Raw genomic sequence first — 19,779 nt, forward strand, 5'->3', positions numbered from 1 at the left:
CTCACCTTCTTTTGCAACTACTGTATTTATATGGCTTGTTTAGATTAACACCAGGATGTTAAAAGTGTGGAATTCAGCAATCGGAAAGCCATTGAATGTCAAGGGCATATGGTTAGATATTTTCTTGTTGGAGATGGTCATTGCCTGGCACTTGTGACACCGATGTTACTTGTCACTTTTCAGCCCAGGTCTTGCTGCATATGGACATGGACTAGTTCGGTATCTAAGGATTGCCAAATAGTGTTGAAAATTGTTCATGGATGATCATACATGCCTACCTCTGACCTTATGATGGAGGAAAGGTCATTGAAGAAACAGCTGAAGATGGTTGGCTTGGGATACTACCCTGAGGAACTCCTGCAGTAATGGCCCTGGACTAAGAGTATTCACCAGCAACAACCACAATCATCTTCCTTTCTGTTAGGTGTGGCTCCAAGCACTGGAGACATCCCCCATCCCGATTCCCATTGCCTTCCATTTTGTTAGAGCTCCTTAATGCCACACTTGATCAAATGCTGCCTTGATGTCAAGGGCATTCAGGAAAATGACATTGGGATAGCTCAAGTCTGGACTTCACAATGGCACAGCAGGCTCAGCAGTCATATAGTCTTCTCGTTTTAATGAGGAAATAGGGAAGAGGTTTAAAATTGGGTAAAAACTCAAATGTGTAGTTATGTTTCTCCTCAGGTACGATAGTTTAGTGTGACATTGTGATTTTCAAGTACAGTTAGGAAAAAGTGACTTGATCCGATTTGTCACTTGATCCGATTTCCCAAGAATGCAAGAGGGTAGTCATAAACTACACAAGTTGAACAATATAGTCATTTTATTACAAAGAAAATGTTACATATTCAGTGTTTACATACACTCATAAATAAAATCACCCAGTAGGATGGATCATGTCAAACAATAAACCGAAAGAAAAGTACAACAGGTAAGTCAAAGGGCACAAGAGCAGAAATATTAGAAACACAGACCATTTCTCTTAAGTTCTAAACACATAAATGATATTAGTCAACCTAAATGCAGACCATAATTGAACAAAAACAAATATTTTACAATGTTTCATAAAGAACAGGTTGATAGCATTGCCTCTGCAGAATACAGACAGAGATGCTGCTTTAAAGAAGCAACTTAAGTATTTTACAAGACAGCAACTGCTCTGGAACACATCGCTGCATTTTTGTATGGACACGCGCTTCAGTGAAGTAAAATACATAGGTGTTCCTCAATCATCTTTAAAATATTCGTTCCTTATCAGTCAGAGACAGGTGTGGAGTCCATCATATTAAAGGTATAGGAAGCCGAGGAAGAAAGTTCCACCAGCAAACTGACCTTCATTATCACAATGGTACAATGGTTTAGTGTATTACCAGCAGCTTAAAAAGGTCTGTTTTGAAGCAAATCAACCAACCAGCTCTTGCACTCTGAGGGGACTGCAATGTTAGCACTCTCGTACTGTTCGGTTTCTTCCCAGTCCCGTACAATGTTAACAGTGACCCTACAGTGCAGTAGCTGCTGCCTTTTGAGCAGTGTTTCAGAATTATTTCTGGAGTGCAAAGACCAGCAGCTGCAATGTTCTGGTCTCAAACTTGTAATTTGTTGCTGATTGGGGGCCGGGGAAAACAGAGAGAACGAGAGATGCGGGGAAAGGAATAATCCATTTGAACTAGACATCAAAAATTAAACTATTTCTGCTGAGCAGACAGTGAACAGTTTAACTTAAGGCACTACATATATACCAGGCTTGGTAACAACTCCTTGAAGTGGAGCGAACAACTTTTTCTAAACCGCTCTGACTGCAAAGCTCTTACACGCAGTGGACATGTATGCTTCAGTGTGAACAGTTCTTCACCAATGACCAAACTAACTTTCCTCCTTGCAAGTCTCTTCAAAGTTCACATCCAAAATCCCGCAGGGTTAGATTTTCTTCGGCTTTACCAACTCACCACACCGTGATCAGACAATCAAAGGTTGACTTTGGCACTCCACGCAATCTGATCAATTGGATTGGTATAGTAGATTATTGGCTTTATAGATAAACAACAGCACATTCCAATACAAAGCCTCATATTCTTAGGAGTCCTTAGGATGTTCATCTTTCAACATTATGTTGAAAACAACAGGTAGCCTGGCTACCCTTAAAGTTACCATATAAAAGCTTCACTTCCTTGGACACTGTTGGATTCTTCATTGGCAGCATTACTACATCCTTGACATATCTCCAAGTTATAAACTCTGGCTCTTCCAGCATATCCAGCCAAGGGTAACATACAAATGTGGCCTGTATCTCTTCATAGTCCAGCCAAACAACCAATGTGGCATCAAATGTTTTTGATCATTCTGTTAGAGAGATTATTTTCCCCCTCCCCAAGCCAAAACATCCAACTGCATTTGAGACTACATCTCCAATAAACACCGGTAACATATAGCGGTCTTCTGCTCATTTAGCTGGTTTATTACTTTAAGTTAACTTAAGAGTACCCGTGATTCCTCAAACTTGCTGTTGTACCAGTTACGATGTGAATGCAATGCATTATACAAAGTAAAACTAGCTGATCCACTTCCACGGAGAGAACAGAATGGTCTGCAAACACCCAATTATTCTATTCGAATACCCGTATGTTCGGGCTGGAGACTTCCACAATTTAAATCGGACACACGCGGTGTGGTACAAGATGAAACTTGGGGCAACGATGGAAATATCTTAACAGTGGACTATAAACTGCTGATCAAACGTATGTTAAGAGATAAACACCATCTATGCAACAGTGATGCAAATTAACATGGTGCTAAATGTTCAGAACCACCTGGGAACCAAAAACATACATGCTTCTCAAAGTGTTAGAATAAATTTGAAGCAGTCCCAGTAACATTCACACACTGCATCAAACAGGTAGTTTGCAATGGTGTCCGGGACTCAGACATAAAGTTTACCCCTCTTTCAAATATGTGTTGGAGTCCTGAAATGCTGATTGCTGTGTTACCCGACAATTTGATGTGGTTAAATGTTAAATTTGTGATCATCTTTGTTAAGCATACAACATCAGAACTCTTGCGATTACTCAGTCTAGTGTACAATCAATCCAAAGTCATTTTTTAATACAAATACCTAGGCAGCACCATATACTTTTCACTTAGCCTTAGGCTAGGAATGGCTCTGCATATAAAACAAACATGCAGAGAACTAGCCTTAATATCATTATTACTGTTGGCAGGTGAGATTGGGATAGGTGGATGTCCCAATGAAGGAGCCAAGACCGAGAATGCAAATATTACAAAATAAGAACCAACACCATTATCGCTGCTGCACTGTTGGTGGGTTATGGTCAAAGTCCTTACATCAAAGCTGACAGAAAAACATCTCCAGGCTGTATCACTGGGTTTTCTTCAACTGTAAATCCAAAGGCGGGATAATAATCGCAGCATTTTTTCCACTTGTTTTTGGGAGGGCTTGGGGAAAGTGTGGCCAGCGATCACAAGGTTGTAATTAATCAGTTAATTCAGTTGGTCATAATACCAGCATGTGTTTAAAAACAGATCTGGCTTCTGTCTGTACACGATATGCAGACATAGCTCTGGTTACAGCTTTAAAAATGTGGACAGCCCGAGTCGAATACGAAAACGTAGGTCCAAATTAGTCTCCGCTTATCATGTGGAAAATTCCGTTTGAATCAGTTTGAGCACGTCCAAAAAAAAGACGCTTGACAGGTCCTTCAGCTGTCAATCATCTCGGACAGTTCAAGCAACAAGGCATCCTCATCCTTCCCAGGGTCCAGGTCGATTTCTGCTTCAAGTTTATCATCTGAGAATTCTTTCATCAGCTCTTCAAAATCATCCTCTGATGGTAGAGTCTTGGATGCAGTAGAACTCAGCCTCCGAATTTTAGAAGGCACTCGGGGAGGAGAAAAGCTATGGAGCTCTGGTTCCGATGTACCAGTTGGCTTGCTTTGTCCGGCAAGATTAACATTCCTGGAAAGAAAGGAATCAAGTCAACTGGCCAGATATATATTTTGGCAACCATTAACTAAATTGCTCCTTAAATTTTAAAACTAGAACTATTGGCGTTAACCGTAGAAATGCAAGTCATTTGTTGCTACACAACTCTTCAGGGAGAGGTTAATTCTTCCCCATCAATCCCATCTAGAAGCTGCTAAATTATAATATACAGCATCTACATAGCCATTCTTCCAGTCTGACCCTTGACAGTAAGCAATAAGAATCAAGTCAGCTAGGAGATCGTTCTGCTGAATGTGCGCTGCATCCCTGCCAGTCAACATATTTATACTTAGTGTCTAGAACTGAGCGCAGTACTTCAAGGAAGGATTTGGCCAAGGCCTTGTGCAACTGAAGCATCGCTTCCTTTCTATTCCAGCTCCCTTGTGGAAAAAAAAGACACCATTCTGCTAACTCTTAATTATCTTCTGTATCTGTAAACTTGGGTGTTTGTGCCTCCACATCCAGCCCACTTTCAGCCTCCCCAGTTCCTGGTCTCTTTCCGGGAAGTAAATATTCAGACCTGCCTTTAATGGAGGCTACACTTCCCAAAATTGCACTCCATCTGCCTATTTAATCTATATCTCTTTGTAACTTCCTGGTCTTATCTATATAGCTCATTGTGCTGTTATGTGTGTTTGACTGTACTTATCATTGCCGTGCTTCTTCCACCATCTTTCCTCAATTCTACAGCTCCACTTTCACCATTTCATAAATAAGTGTCAGCTCTTCCCTCCCACATTTTTCCATTGCCTTCAATTGCAGTCTTGTTTGCAAATTGTCCGATTGTATTGATATGGATTCAGGAGTGTGCCTGGGTGCAGCCCAGGTATGTCTTTTTTTGCAGGATTATGGAAACTTGGGAGAAAGCTTGCAGCTTTGAAACCTTCTATGCAAAATAATGAGACTGAGACCTCACCTTTCCGTGGACCTTTCTGGCACCTGCAAAGTTGGAGAGGTTATCTCTTCTCTCTGAACTGGTGATGCTGTAGACTAGAGGACAGAAAACGTAAAGGTGTGTCCATAACATTCGCTTCAGACACAGAACAAACATTTACTAAATTGCCAAAGAAGGCTGATGGCAAGCTACCTTAATAAGAAATGACAGGAAAGCTACATACAAATCACACCATTGAAAAAACTCTGAACAAGGACCACCGCAGTTTATTAGATGTTGAGTATCCTGGAATTCAGAATGTGGTACAAGGGGAATAAATGGGATTGGCACAAGGAATAAGGTGCCTGCTAATCCTGAGTTATATAGCTCAAGGACTCAGTTTGCCCACAATGTGAGGCAGAGTAGTAGATAGACACCATTACATTGCACCCAAAAACCTTCCAGCTCTCCCAAAACTTTTGATTTGATTTATTTTTGTCACATGCATTGGTATTCAGTGAAATGTATTGTTTCTTGCGCATTATACAGACAAAGCATACTGTTCAAAGAGAAGGAAAGGAGGATGCAGAACGTAGTATTACAGTCATAACTTCTAGCAAATTCCTCTCATTTCCTAGGGTGCATACACTGGTAGATGATGTGACCATGCAGCCCTGATTGCCAAGTGGATGATTTTTAAAAGGGTGTAGAAATGATTTGGGGTGTGTGTTGGTGCGCACGTGTGTGTGTGGGCAAGTGCGTGGGCATGGCAGCGGAATACCCATCATCTGTGCCCGCATCCAGGAACATGAAAGTTAGCTGCGAACTAACCTCTCTCAGTTTCCCAGCCTACATCCAATGTTCAGTCACCCCAAGGTAGCAGGGGCAAGACTGGTAAATTATATTGCGCAGCAGAAATAAAACCAGAATTTCCCCCTCTGGCATTGTCATGATGCAGTAACCAGTGCAATCCATGACCCATAGATATTAAAATGCATTTCACATTGAGATGAGGAACGATTCTCTGAATCTACAAGAACTCTTGAGATGCTTGTTCATTTTTGATACAAGGGCAGGAGTGAAGATGCAGGGAGGGGAGAAAAAGGTCTTCCAATTGTCCAGTTAATTTAGAGTAATTCTTTAGCCTGCCACGTAAAAATGAACAGAAGTGTGGCTGCATCATGTAAATAAAAGGCATCAACAAGAGGGTCTTACTGTAATAATCTTCTCCGCTGCTGGCTGCTTCGTTAGATCAGTAGTTACAGTGTTGAGCGGTTTAACTGCCATAATGCTGGAAGGATGGATGTCAGGGGATTTGCGTTTCTGGCTGAGCCTCACAGGACAAGAGTTCTTCACAAATGATGGTTTCACATTTAACTTGGGTTTCACTGCAAAAAAGAGAGAGATTAGGGAGCCAATGGAGTCAGAATACAGGAACTAACCTAATGAAAATGAGTCATTAGAAACTAATATAACAGTCTCCAACCCTCCTATGTTCTTTTCAATAATCCATTGATATATTAAAAAATGCATTAACCCTTAGCAGGAACCAGTGTCCAGCTCCCAGCACAGCAAGAAGCTCAGCTTGCCTCAGGAGTCCAGTCTCTAGATACATTACTAGACATTCCCATTGTTTCCTCCCGATTCCCCATTGTACACACTCCATGATCCATCAACTTGCCAAGCCATCACCACCAATAAACACAAAAAAAAATGGAGGAAGCAGCAGAAGAGACTTAGAGAAGGAAGATTGTGTTCGTCTCGGGTTAAGAAAAAAATAAAGTAAGATTTCTTAATAGAAAAGAATTTCAGCAGAGCTGTGAAGTTCTGAATGTTAGATAGGATTTGACAGAGTGTCAGCAAGCAAATATAATTTCAATGAGCAGCTCAGTTCAGAAACTTTATTGGTTGCTGCTGTTGGTTAGTTTGCAGAGACACGATGGGGAATCTTCACCAGTAGCAACTCAACTAGTCACCAGCAACTGAGCAGCAAATAGTTGGCATGGACTCATCGCTAGTGCTTGGAGCCAGAACAATTTTTTTTTAGTGACAGGCTCAGAGGCATAGTCTCAATAAAACACCTGTTTCAGAATTAATGGCTGTTCAAGCTTGCTGTAAATGTCAGCCAGGTAAAAGGACACCGTGACTCAAGGTGAGGAACACTTCATAAGAGAAGTGCAGGCAAATGCTCCAACTCACCTGTGTGTTGAATCATCCAGCAATACTGGAAGGAAAGTTTGTGACAAAAAGAGGAATCTTCATCAATATCAACTCAACTAACCACCAGCTGCTCAGTTTCTTGCTGAGCTTCTTGCAATGCTGGGAACTGGACACTGGTTCCTGCTAAGGGCTAATGCATTTTTCTCAAGCGTCACGGAACAGTTGAGCTCTCATGATCTTTATTGAAGTGAGGGAGTAGAAGAGGAATAGATGGACACTTTTATTGTGTGCTTTGGCTTGAGCAAAAAGAACAGCATATCTACTAATATGCTAGAAATCAGCACGCTTCATCACTAGCAACTGGAAAAGGCATGAAGAACCAGGCCAAGAACACACAGAGGCAAGCAGCCACATGTAAATGAAAACGCAAGACATGTACCTTTCAGAGCAAGTGGGGGTTCAGCCACTTCAGGTTTGGCAGCAGCCAGCTTCTCTTCCGTCTTAACGGTCGACAGTTCGGTTATGAGATGACTGTTTGGTTTCAGTTCTGCCGAGGCTGCAGGCTGCTTGTCCTGCTCAGCAGCCTGGCTCTCACAGTTCGTTTTGTTTGCAATCACCTCTTCTCCCAGCAGGGTTTGACTCGGCTGTTTCTCGGTTTCCTGCAGCTGCCGAAGGTGTTTCTCCTTCAGTATTTCTTCAAAGCTTTTAACTTGCACGTTCTGCAATCTTGGACATTCCTTTCCATTTGCAGACTGCAAGAGAAGTTGACAGGAATTACAGGGAATGTATGGCACAGAAACAGGCCATTCGGCCCAACCAGTCCATGCCGTCACTTGTGCTTCAATCGAGCCTCCTCCCATCTTTCCTCATCTAAATTTACTATTGTAACCATCTCTCATACGCTTGTCTAGATTTCCCTGACATACATCTACCCTTCGTTTCAACCACTCCTCATGGTAGCGAATTGCCGGAGTGTGGTGACTAGGGGATTTTCACAGTAACTTCATTGAATTGTTAATGTAAGCCTTACTTGTGATACTAATAAATAAACGTTTTTCAAGAGCTAAGAGACCCAGCCTCTCAATCCTTTCCTGACATGTATACCCATGCACTTCTTGGAATCATCCTTGTAAATCTTCTCTGCAACCACTCCAGTCCCAATACATCTTTTTTATAATATGGTGACCAGATCTGTACACAGTAATTGTAAGTGTGATGTAACCAAAGTTTGATACAGGTTTAGCATAACTTTGCAATTTTATTCCTCCAGAAACAAAGCCCTGTGCTTGGTTTGCTTTTTTAGAGAAAGAAAATCACCTTAATAACCGGCAATGCTATTTTTACTGTTCCTTTGCTCCTCTACCCCATTTACATTCCTATTTTCCAAGTAATTCCCGGCCCCTATTTTCCTGATCAAAATCCAACATCTCTCAATTGCTGAAATTAATTTCCAGATATATTCAAGGTTACTTTTCAAACTGTGCTACACTCTTCTCTCTCAAAAGATTCACCTGTGCATGTTTTCTGTATTCAGGATAAAATCTATTTGCAATTTTCTCCATGATTAGAGTCCAGTCTCAATAGATGATGATGAGAATCTCTTTCCCCAAAATAATAAAATATTTTCAATAAACATTTACTTCAGCTGCTGTGAAGAAGAAATAACTTTTAAGGTCCATAGAATGCCCAGTGTTCTCATCAGTTGCACCGACCTTACTAGTTTCCACTGCGTCTCCCTGGATGGCAGCATCCATTGATTGCAAGTCTGTTGGTTCAACATCTGCCTTTTCTGGCTTGACAGCTTCTGCTTAAAAGATAATATAAAAGTTCTAAATTCTCCTGAACACACAGTCAAAGTTAAAAAAAAATACCATTTGATCCAAACAGACAAACTGGTGTTCATTCTTCACATTGGGATTCGTCCTAACTCCATTTCCCATATCCCTTTATCCAGTTTTCTTTCGACCACCTAGCTGACCTTTTTTTAAAATGTTGATACGGTCCCTACCTTAACCAGCAACTCCGACAGCAACAAAGGGATGTACTTCTGAGGTTGTATAAGGCTCTGGTCAAACCCCATTTGGAGTATTGTCAGCAGTTTTGGGCCCCACATCGAAGGAAGGATGTGCTGGCCTTGGAAAAGGTCCAGAAGAGGTTCACAAGAATTATCCCTAGAATGAAGAGCTTGTTGTATGAGGAAAGGTTGAGGACTCCGGGTCTGCACTCATTGGGAGTTTAGAAGGATGAAGGGGGATCTTATTGAAACTTACAGGATACTGCGAGGTCTGGATAGAGCGGACGCAGAGAGGATGTTTCCACTAGTAGGAAAAACTAGAACCAGAGGGAACAACCTCAGACTAAAGGGATAATCTTTTAAAACAGAGATGAGGAATTTCTTCAGCCAGAGTGGTGAATCTGTGGAACTCTTTGCCGCAGAAGGCAGTGGAGGCCGGGTCATTCAGTGTCTTTTAGACAGAGATAGGTTCTTGATTAATAAGGGGATCAGGGGTTATGGGGAAAAGGCAGGAGAATGGGGATGAAAAAAATATCAGCCATGATTGAATGGCGGAGCAGACTCGATGGGCCAAGTGGCCTAATTCTGCTCCTATGTCTTATGGTCTTATATAAAATGCTGGAAAATCTCAGCAGGTCTGGCAGCATTTGTAAGGAAAGGAGCTGACGTTGAGTCCAGATGACTCACTACGCAACCACTGAAACAGTCCGTTTCTATAGACTATCACATTTCTTCATTTCTCTAAATATCTCAAATCAAAACACCGGTAACTTTTGCTTCAACAACAGCTCCAATCTTTCCAAGTCTCCCTTTGCATTCCTTCATAACATGCAACATCTTAATGCTTGCTCGAATATACAACTCCAAATTGCACATATTCACAGATATATCTCACCATTTATATTACCACCCCATGCTATAAAACTCCTTCAATCCTGTCAGCTTGTTTTTTTAAAAAGAAACTGCTATTCACACTTGATGTTGCTATTAATGTCTGTTAAACCAGAATCATTTTGTCCTCCACATCATCCAACCACCCCAAAGTATAATTAATTATGTATAGTTTTGAAATTCTACTACATCAGCCATAGGGACATGAACATTTGCTAACTTGGCTGCTGCCCAGAAATATAAAACTACAAGATTATCAGAACCGGTAATATTTTGATAACTGAGGTTCAATTTCCTATTTGGAGTTAAAAGTTGGCTATTAGTTCGGAATAATGTCCATGTAATTTTAAATCAAGAGGAGTGTGGACTGAAATCTAGAGTTGTGATGGAGGGGATACAATAAATGATTACAAGACAGATGGTCTTGTCAATTATTGCCCTGCTCCACTGGAACGACATTTAAATTGGCAATTTTCATCCAACTCTCAGCTTCTCTTCAAGCTCCCAGAACAATTACAGCACAGGAGGCCATTGGACCGAATGTGTCTCTGTGACAGCTCTCTGCAACACTATTTCAGGTAGTCCCACTCTCTACCTTTCTCCAGTGTCTTTGCACATTTTTTCTTTTCAGAAAAGTATTCAATATCCTGTGAAAATTATGCTTGAATCTGTTTCAGATAGTGCATTCCAGATCTGTGTTAAAAAAAAAAGTTTTTGCTCTTGCCGCCTTTGGTTCTTTTGCCAATCCTTTGAATCAGTGTCCTCTGGTTCTCGACCCTTTTGCCAATGGGAACAGTTTCTCCCCATCTACAATACACAGACCCCCTAGTCATTTTGAACCATCAAACCCCCTCTCGCTTTCTCTTCTCTGAGAAACAGCAGTGCCATTAAGATGCAATTGGAGTGCTGGAATATAACTGCAGCGAGAAAGTTGATCCAAGGACAAGAAGCGAATGCATATTAAATCAAAGTTCAGCATCTTCACCTGTAGGTTTAGTGATTCTCAGCAGTCTCTTCCGGGTAGGCAGAGTCTCATTCTTTGGCTTCTCGCTCTCTTGAGGTGTTGAGAGACTCTCCTGGTTCTCCTGCCTCCGCAGGGCCTTCTCACGTCGAATCTCTTCGAGAGTTTTAACTCTTATTTTTTCCAGTGGCTTTGGCTCAGTTAGGGCTTCATCAGGGGATGCCTTCCGCGCTTTTGCTGTAGTAGACAACATGGATTGAAAAGAGAGTGAACTCGAGGAACTTTCAATGATCTATAACGACAATCTCAAAGAAGCAAAATATTCTAGGTGAAGCAGCATTGCATTCCTCAAAAACATTAAGTAAACATGAAAATATAATATCCAAGGAAAATGGAGTTTGAATTATAACATATTAACAGTGCACACAGCCAGACATGGGCAGCACGATGGCACAGTGGTTAGCACTGCTGCCTCAACAGCGCCAGGGACCCAGGTTCGACTCCTGGCTTGGGTCACTGTCTGTGTGGAGTTTGCACATTCTCCCCGTGTCTGTGTGGCTTTCCTACAAGTGCTCTGGTTTCCTCCCACAATCTAAAGACGTGCTGGTTAGGTGCATTGGTCATGCTAAATTCTCTGTGTAGCTGAACAGGGTAAGAAGTTTAACAACACCAGGTTAAAGTCCAACAGGTTTATTTGGTAGCAAAAGCCACACAAGCTTTCGGAGCCCCAAGCCCTTTCTTCAGGTGAGTGCCAGAGTGTGGTGACTAGGGGGGTTTTCACAGTAACTTCATTGCAGTGTTAATGTAAGCCTACTTGTGACTAATAAATAGACTTTACTTTACATAAGTTACAAGGTTGCAAAGGAAGTTCTACAAATTACATTTATACAGCATCTTATCAGATCGTAAAGTATCTAACATGTATTTATATAGTGCTCCAATGTGGTATAATGTTCTAAGGTGCTTCACAGCAGTGTTACCAAACAAAGTCTAATACTTAGCTACATAGGAAAATTACCAAAAGCTTGGTCAAAGAGGTGGGCTTTAAGGAGTGTCCCAAAGGAGGAGAGAGGTGGAAAGATTTAGAGAGTAAATTCCAGAGCTTGGAACCTTGATAGAAGTGATGGCTACCAATCATACAATGATTAAAACTGGAGATGCTCAAGAGGCCAGAATCGGAGGGCCATAGATATCTGAAGGTTATTGGATTGGAGGAGATTACAGAAAAGGGAACATGTGAGGCCACGGGTGGGTTTGAAAACAATGCAAATTCTAAAAATTGAGATGTTTATTAACTGGAAGTCTACGTAGGTCAGAACAGGCTTGATGAGTGACATGGACTTGGTGCAAAGTTAGGATACAGGCAGCAGAGTTTTAGATGTCCTCAAGGTTATGGAAGGTATTTTATATTCATTCGTGGGACATGGGCGTCGCTGGCTGGCCAGCATTTATTGCTCATCCCTAGTTGCTTGAGGGTGGTTGAGAATCAACCACATTGCTGTGGTTCTGGAGTCACATGTAGGCCAGACCGCGCAAGGACGGCAGATTTCCTTCCCTACAGGACATTAGTGAACCAGATGGGTTTTTCTGACAATCGACAATGGTTTCATGGTCATCAGTAAATTCTTAATTCCAGGTAATTTTTTAAAAATTGAATTCAAATTCCACCATCTGCCGTGGCGGGATTCGAACCCAGGTCTCCAGAACATTAGCCGAGTAGAAGGTGGGCTATTATTTGAGCATAAGGTCTAGAAATAGTAAAGCTATGGATGGTGGTTTCAGCAGCAGATGGACTGGTGCAGAAGCAGAATCAGACAATGCTATGGAGCTGGACAATCCTACTGATGTCATGGACACGTGGGCGGCGCAGCGACTAGCACTGTTGCCTCACAGCATCAGGGATCCGGGTTGGATTCCAGCCTTGGGTGGTGGTCTGTGCGGAGTTTGCCGATTCTCCCCGCGATGTGCGAGTTTCCTCCCGCTGCTCCGGTTTTCTCCCAAGTCCAAAGACATGTGGGTAAGGTGGATTGGCCAGGGTAAATTGCCCCTTAGGTGTCCCAAGATGTGTAGGTTAGAGGGATTAGCGGAGAAAATGGGGATAGGCGGCTTTCGAGGATAGGGCCTGGGTGGGATGCTGTGCGGGTGGGTCGGTGCAGACTTGATAGGCCGAGTGGCCTCCTTCTGCACTGCAGGGATTCCATAAAATGCAATCAGAAGCTCATCTTGCAGTGAGATTACGAACAGTCTCCCAAAGTCAGGCAGTTGCTAAGGAGAGGGATGGGAGAGTATGTAAGCACCGGAGTTTAAGATAGGGACCAAAGACAATGGCTTTAGTGGCAGGAAATTTCTGCCCACCCAGCATTTTATGTTGGGCAAGCAGTGTGACGATTTAGAGTTAGTGGAGCGGTTTGAGAAAGGCAATGGACACCAAGTAGGAAGCAGCAGAGAAGTTAGTGGAGGGGACCAAGAGGGTGATCAATGATGTGGAGACTTTTTATGGTGGGCAAGGTGAAAATACGACAGGGAATTGCAGAGAGGTCAGATGTAGTTGCCAGAGGATTGGAGGCAGCCAGCTTGTTGCACAGTGAACACAGACGACCTGGTGAGATCTCATTTCACCTGGGAAAACTGGAGGAAAAGATGCCAACTGCACAGATGAATACAGGCAGCCACCAACCCTAGCGATAATACCACTCAGCCGTTGTCTCCCCTCAGATTGCCTCCCCTAGTTGATTTGTTATATTCTGTACCATTCTACACCATTTTCAGCACCTCTTAATGGAAGGGGTAGAAAATTATTTGTTCATTTAGTTGTGTAAATGGCGTTTAAAGCAGGAAAACTACAGGGTGAAGCTAAATAGCGATGAACAGATTCTGTTTAAAATACTACTTGCTACTGGTTAGGCTACAATCAAAACGAACGGCATTCACCCTTGCCTTTTCCCATTCCAGGATTTTTTTCTTTTTTCGGAGCAGCTTCAGGATTCCTTTTGTATGGAGTTTCCTTTCCAGGTTCTTCCAGGAGCTGCCCCTGCTTCTTCAGTAGAGATTCAGAGGCTGTTTTCACCCGTACAGTCCTAATGATTTTAGATGCTTCCTCCAGCAAAGTGGAGGCCTGGATGGGTTTATAAAGACCAGTAACAGCGACTTTGAAATCTCCATTGCCATCACCGAGGTCCCGCTTGGCAGCCTTTTCCCTGCGAATCTCCTCCAGAGTTTTCACTCTTATTTCTCCAGAGCCTTCGGTTTTACTTACAGGCTTTTCTGCAAAGTGGAATGAATTTTGTTACTTACAATTCCCTTCAGAGCGTCAATCGGGAACTGGATTACAACAAAGCAGAGCATGCAATCCCCAGTGAAATCTAACATCATCAGGCAAATATCCTGTGGATTTCTACAATTGCCATGTGCAGTATCATTTGCTGCCTGGGATCTGTATGAGACAGACAGTGAAAAGGCAGTTTCTGTGGGGAGCAGAATATAACAAATCAACTAGGGGAGGCAATCTGAGGGGAGACAACGGCTGAGTGGTATTATCGCTAGACTATTAATCCAGAAACTCAGCTAATGTTCTGGGGGACCAGGTTCGAATCCCGCCACGGCAGATGGTGGAATTTGAATTCAATAAAAAACATCTGGAATTAAGAATCTACTGATGACCGTGAAACCATTGTCGATTGTTAGAAAAAAAACATCTGGTTCACTAATGTCCTTTAGGGAAGGAAATCTGCCATCCTTACCTGGTCTGGCCTACATGTGACTCCAGATCCATAGCAATATGGCTGATTCTCAACTGCCCTCTGATATGACCTAGCAAGCCACTCAGTTCAAGGGCAACTAGGGATGGGCAATAAATGCTGGCCAGCCAGTGAAGTCCATGTCCCATGAATGAACGTTGCCTCACAGCGCCAGGGATCCGGGTTTGATTCCCAGCTTGGGTCACTGTCTGCGCGCAGTCTGCACGTTCTCCCCATGTCTCTGTGGGTTTCCTCCCACATTTTGAAAAATGTGCTGGTTAGGTGCATTGGCCATACTAAATCCTCCCTCAGTGTACCCGAACAGGCACAGGTGAATTAGGGGATATGGGGATTTTCACAATAACTACATTGCAGTGTTAATGGAAACCGACTTGACTAATAAATGAACTTTAACTTAAAATCCAGCCTTATCTATAAAACAAGGTCACAGACTGGAACAAAGATTTGCCCAGCAAATAAGTAACCAGGTCAAATTGCTTGGCCATACTCCCACTGGAAGTCACGCATTCACTTAATACAGGTGTAATAAGACATGACAAAGCATGGCTTGCTGGGTTAGAGACTGCAGCGAGTGCAAAGTCCTATTTCTGATCCCCTGTTTAGGGTGGGGCCACTGAAAGGTGCCAAGATTAAACTGGAACTGACCCAAATAAATTGTTTCAATGTGAAACAGAAGAATCTCGATTTCAAGCTCAGTAGCTGGCACAGAAAAGATGCACACAATCGCTGATGAAATGGCTCACAGTGAAAGCCTGATCCACTGAGAGATCAGGATTAGATTCTAGACCAAGTTCCCAATAGAAAAGTCACATTTCCCAAATGACAGGTGTGAAAACAAAATGAAGATGTTTGCGCATATAAAAAGGTCTATTGATGTAAACTTGTACAGATCGACTAACGAGGGGCACTTGAGAAATTTAGGACTAGTCTGCTTTCTGGACAAAAGACAAATATACAAGGAAACTTAGAGAAATAAAAATGCCAGGTTGGCCAACCCACCTCAACAATGCTCCTATGATAGGCCTTTCAAGTGGAACAAACACTTAGATATGACTACGGCACAGTGGGTTAGCGCTGCTGCCTCACAGCGCCAGGGACCCGGGTTCGATTCCCGGCTTGGGTCACTGACTGTTCTCCCAGTGTCTGCATGAGTTTCCTCTGGATGTTCCGGTTCCCTCCCACAGTCCGAAAGACGTGCTGGTTAGGCGCATTGGCCATGCTAAATTCTCCCTCAGTTTACCCGAACAGGCGCCAGAGTATGGTGACTAGGGGATTTTCACAGTGGCTTCATTGCAGTGTTAACGTAAGTCTACTTGTGACACCATTAACTAAACTTTAAACATACACCGTTTTAAACTATTCAAGTGCATTTCAATTTTGATTACCTACCATTTTCTGTTGTGGAAACTTCTGCAGGAAGGCCAAGCCTCTCCCTTATGGACCTGGGAGCTTGAACTGAAACAGCAAAAAAAGAAACACAGGTATTTGAGTGTGACTTGGAGCACTGGTAATCAGTCATCTTTATAGTTAGAATGTACGGTAATATCCACAGTAGGCACATTTGATTTTATAATGACCCAAGGAGCAGCACAGAGCATTGACCAGACAGGTCCTTTCAATCTCAATCGTATTACCAACGCTGTTTATTTCAGAAAATGAAAAATAAATCCAAAGGCCACATCACTTAGCGCCACCTTCTAGTGGCTGCACAGTGCAAAAATAAAAGAGGACTGAAGAAGATCACCCACAATCTGAATTTTACACAGATGGTTAGGAAAGGAAAGTGGAAAGGCAATTTGTATACAGTCTTGAGTTCATTTTTTATGGCACTGCAACGTTTATATGGGTGGGTGGAAGGAAAAGGTAACACTCTGTGGATTTAACAAGATGTTTGGGAGTTCCACTTAAAAGCAGGCACTTGTCCTTCAATTAACTCCTACAAATGTTTTTCCTTACTTACTGCACATTGATGAATTTGTTCTCTCGGTTACATCGATAAATAAATCTCTACGTATTCTAATGGGAAAATAACTCATTTTCTTTCGGGTGTTGATCTTTGAGACAATTAAATACATTTTGAGATAAATTTCTTCCACCTCCAAAGATAACTCTGAAACAGTATTTAATGTTACGCTAAGATTTTAGTATCTCACAACCAAGCTGGAACAGTGGTAGTATATCTCTTTCAGCTAGAGCTACTAATACTAATTTTATGATTAAGATTTTATGATCGTTGGGACTTTATATAATTTTAACGTATTGGATGAAGTCAATTTTCTAAGTGGAAAGTTGCATTCAGCACAAATGTAATACATTATTTGCTAAACAAACGCACCCCCTTGAACAACTCATCAGGAAAGAGTCACAGGATCCACAGCTCATTTCATTTAAACACTTTATCCACACACAAAAAAAATCTTAATTATTTTCACTGTCAAAACTGGATGGACCATCCGACATCAACTGAGGAACGACCATAGCAAACTCAGCCCCGTCGACCCTGCAAGTCCTCCTTAGTAATATTGGGGGGGGGCAAGTGCTAAAATTGGGAGAGCAGGTTACAGACTGGTCAAACAACAGCCTGACATAACCATGCCTTGGAGAAAATGTCCCAGACACAATTTTCACCCTTCCTGGCTATGTCCTGTCCCACCGGCGGGACAGAACCAGCAGAGTTGGCGGCACAGGGACATATGATCAGGAGGGACCAGTAACTCTGCATGATATCAAGAAATCACTGAAGGCACTGGATTCTGCAAAGGCTTTGGGTCCTGACAACATTCCAGCAATAATACTGAAGACCTGTGCTCCAGAGCCTGCCACACCCCTAATTAAGATGTTCCAATACAGCCGCAACACTGCCCGGCAGCGTAGAAAATTTCCCAGGTACGTTACGTACACTAAAAGCAGGACAAATCCAACCTGACTAACCACCATCCTGACAGGTCTATTCTTGATCATCAGTAAAGTGATTGAAAGAGCATCAACAGCGCCATCTAGTGGAACCTGCTTGGCAATGACCTATTCGCTGCCACTCAGTTTGGGCTCTGCCAGGTTCACTCAGCTCCTCAATGCTTTGGTTCAAACATAGACAAAAAAGAGCTGAACTCCAGAAATGAGATGAGTGACTGTTCTTTAACATCAAGGCAGTATTTGACCAAATGTGGCATTGAGGAGTCCTAGCAAACCTTGAGTCAATGGGAATCAGGGAGAAAGCCCTCCACTAGCTGGAGTAAATACCTTAGTTTCAGGACATCACAGCAGGAGTTCCTCAGGGTAGTGTCCTTGGTCCAACCATCGTAGCTTCACCAATGACCTTTCTTCCATAAGGTCAGAAGTAGGGATGGATCCTGACGACTGCACAAGGTTCAGCACCATTTGTGACTCCTCAGATACTGAAGCAGTCCATGTTCAAATGCAGACAATGCCCACGCTTGGGCTGACAAATGGCAAGTAACATTTGCGCCACACAAGTGCCGGACAATGACCATCTCTAAGAGAGGCTAACCACCTTCACTTGACATTCAATGGCATTAGCATCACTGAATCCCCCACTATCGACATACTGGGGATTACCACTGACCAGAGGCTGAACTGGACTAGCTGCATAAATACAGTGGCTACGAGGGTAGATCAGAAGCTAGGAATCCTGCAATGAGTAACTCACCTCCTGACTTTACAAAGCCAGTCCACCAACATTCAAGAAGGTTGGCATCATCCAGGACAAAACTCGATTGTCCCTCGTGAAGGTGGTGCCAATTAGGGATTGCCAATAAGTGCTGGCTTAGCCAGCAACACCGAGATCCAAAGAATGAACATACAACTGGCCCTTTGGGTTTCTTGAATCTCTGACTGATTTGAGACTTTAGTCTGAAATTTCTACGGTTAGGGTTTCTGGTAAACAAAAAGGCAATAGATTTTTTCTATAAATGTGATTTTTTTTTGCATATAAATTACTCGGTATCTTTACTACTACAAACTGTTGTCAGTATTAAGTGTCTCAGTTCAGTGACATCCCAAGAAGATATCAAGATGATTTTCCAAAAATATCTGGGGCGATTTCAACGATTCGATTTTTTCTTAGATGAACAACTTCCGTCGATTCTTTATTCTGCGCCATTAATACATTGGAAAGACATGTCTCCATTTCGCTTGCTTTATTTTGGTGCGTTTCCCACCTGCTTAATTGCTGTGATTCTCTGAAACTTCAATTAGGAATCAGTGTGACACATTTACTGCATAAAATGTGATGGACAAAATGTTTTTTTTTTGACTCGATGCAGTGTTTATTAGGTTTTTAAAAAAAACATTATTTTGAGTAATTGCTCCTGACTCACAGACACAAACTGGCAACAGTCAAGGCCTGACGACTTGATAAACTCCGCGGGTGGAGTACTGAACAGAGGCCCGACTGTCACCCTGACCTCTGGGTTACTAAGACTACTCGTTATTCCAATTCTTCACCCACAGCGTCAACTTCAGGGTCAAACTGCAGCTAAGTATTAACTTGCAAAGTGATATCTGTACCTTTCTGTGCCAGCTCTTCTGCGCCATCCTCAGTCAGTAGTTTCCTTTTGCCAAGTCTCTCAGACAGGTTGCGTTTCAAAGTTGTTTCAATCTCCGCTTCAAAAATGAACAAAACCCTTATTCAAAATGGCATTTATGTAAAGCATACAATTAGCAACAATGACAGTTGAAGTACCCATTTTGCCTTACTGGGAATAGCAGCATGGGAGATGAAATAGATTGTATTGTTTTCACTGGAGATCAAGATTGATTGATTGCCACTTGTATTAGTATACAGTGAAAAGTATTGTTTCTTGCGCGCTATACAAACAAAACATACCGTTCATAGAGAAGGAGAGAGTGCAGAATGTAGTGTTACAGTCATAGCGAAGGTGTAGAGAAAGATCTACTTAATGCAAGGCAGGTCCATTCAAAGGTCCGACGGCAGCAGGGAAGAAGCTGTTCTTCAGTCGGATGTTGGGTGACCTCAGGCTTTTGCATCTTTTTCCCCGATGGAAGAAGGTGGAAGAGAGAATGTCCGGGGTGTGTGGGGTCCTTAATTATGCTGGCTGCCTTGCCGAGGCAGCGGGAAGTGTAGACAGAGTCAATGGATGGG

At 42.5% G+C, this 19,779-nt stretch overlaps 1 protein-coding gene across 33 annotated transcripts in view; it reads right to left on the reverse strand.

The window, feature by feature from the left end:
• Positions 1-814: 814 nt before the first annotated feature.
• Positions 815-19,779, reverse strand: part of zc3h11a (zinc finger CCCH-type containing 11A) — a 34,473-nt gene continuing 15,508 nt past the window's right edge. For 13 of the 33 annotated variants that reach the window (XM_078242083.1, XM_078242076.1, XM_078242082.1 and 10 more), the window contains 9 exons: positions 19,185-19,280; positions 16,047-16,112; positions 13,831-14,163; positions 10,924-11,136; positions 8,674-8,840; positions 7,473-7,785; positions 6,089-6,261; positions 4,916-4,989; positions 815-3,972 (listed from right to left, as the gene is read on the reverse strand). In XM_078242083.1, the coding sequence (XP_078098209.1) occupies positions 3,717-3,972; positions 4,916-4,989; positions 6,089-6,261; positions 7,473-7,785; positions 8,674-8,840; positions 10,924-11,136; positions 13,831-14,163; positions 16,047-16,112; positions 19,185-19,280 (1,691 nt within the window). In that variant the 3' untranslated portion in view covers positions 815-3,716. The remainder of the gene's footprint in view (positions 3,973-4,915; positions 4,990-6,088; positions 6,262-7,472; positions 7,786-8,673; positions 8,841-10,923; positions 11,137-13,830; positions 14,164-16,046; positions 16,113-19,184; positions 19,281-19,779) is intronic. The other 20 variants (XM_078242093.1, XM_078242105.1, XM_078242106.1 and 17 more) reach the window with 9 other exon arrangements.

This window comes from Mustelus asterias, chromosome 25 (assembly GCF_964213995.1).
Source record: "Mustelus asterias chromosome 25, sMusAst1.hap1.1, whole genome shotgun sequence".
Classification (NCBI taxonomy): Eukaryota; Metazoa; Chordata; class Chondrichthyes; order Carcharhiniformes; family Triakidae; genus Mustelus; species Mustelus asterias.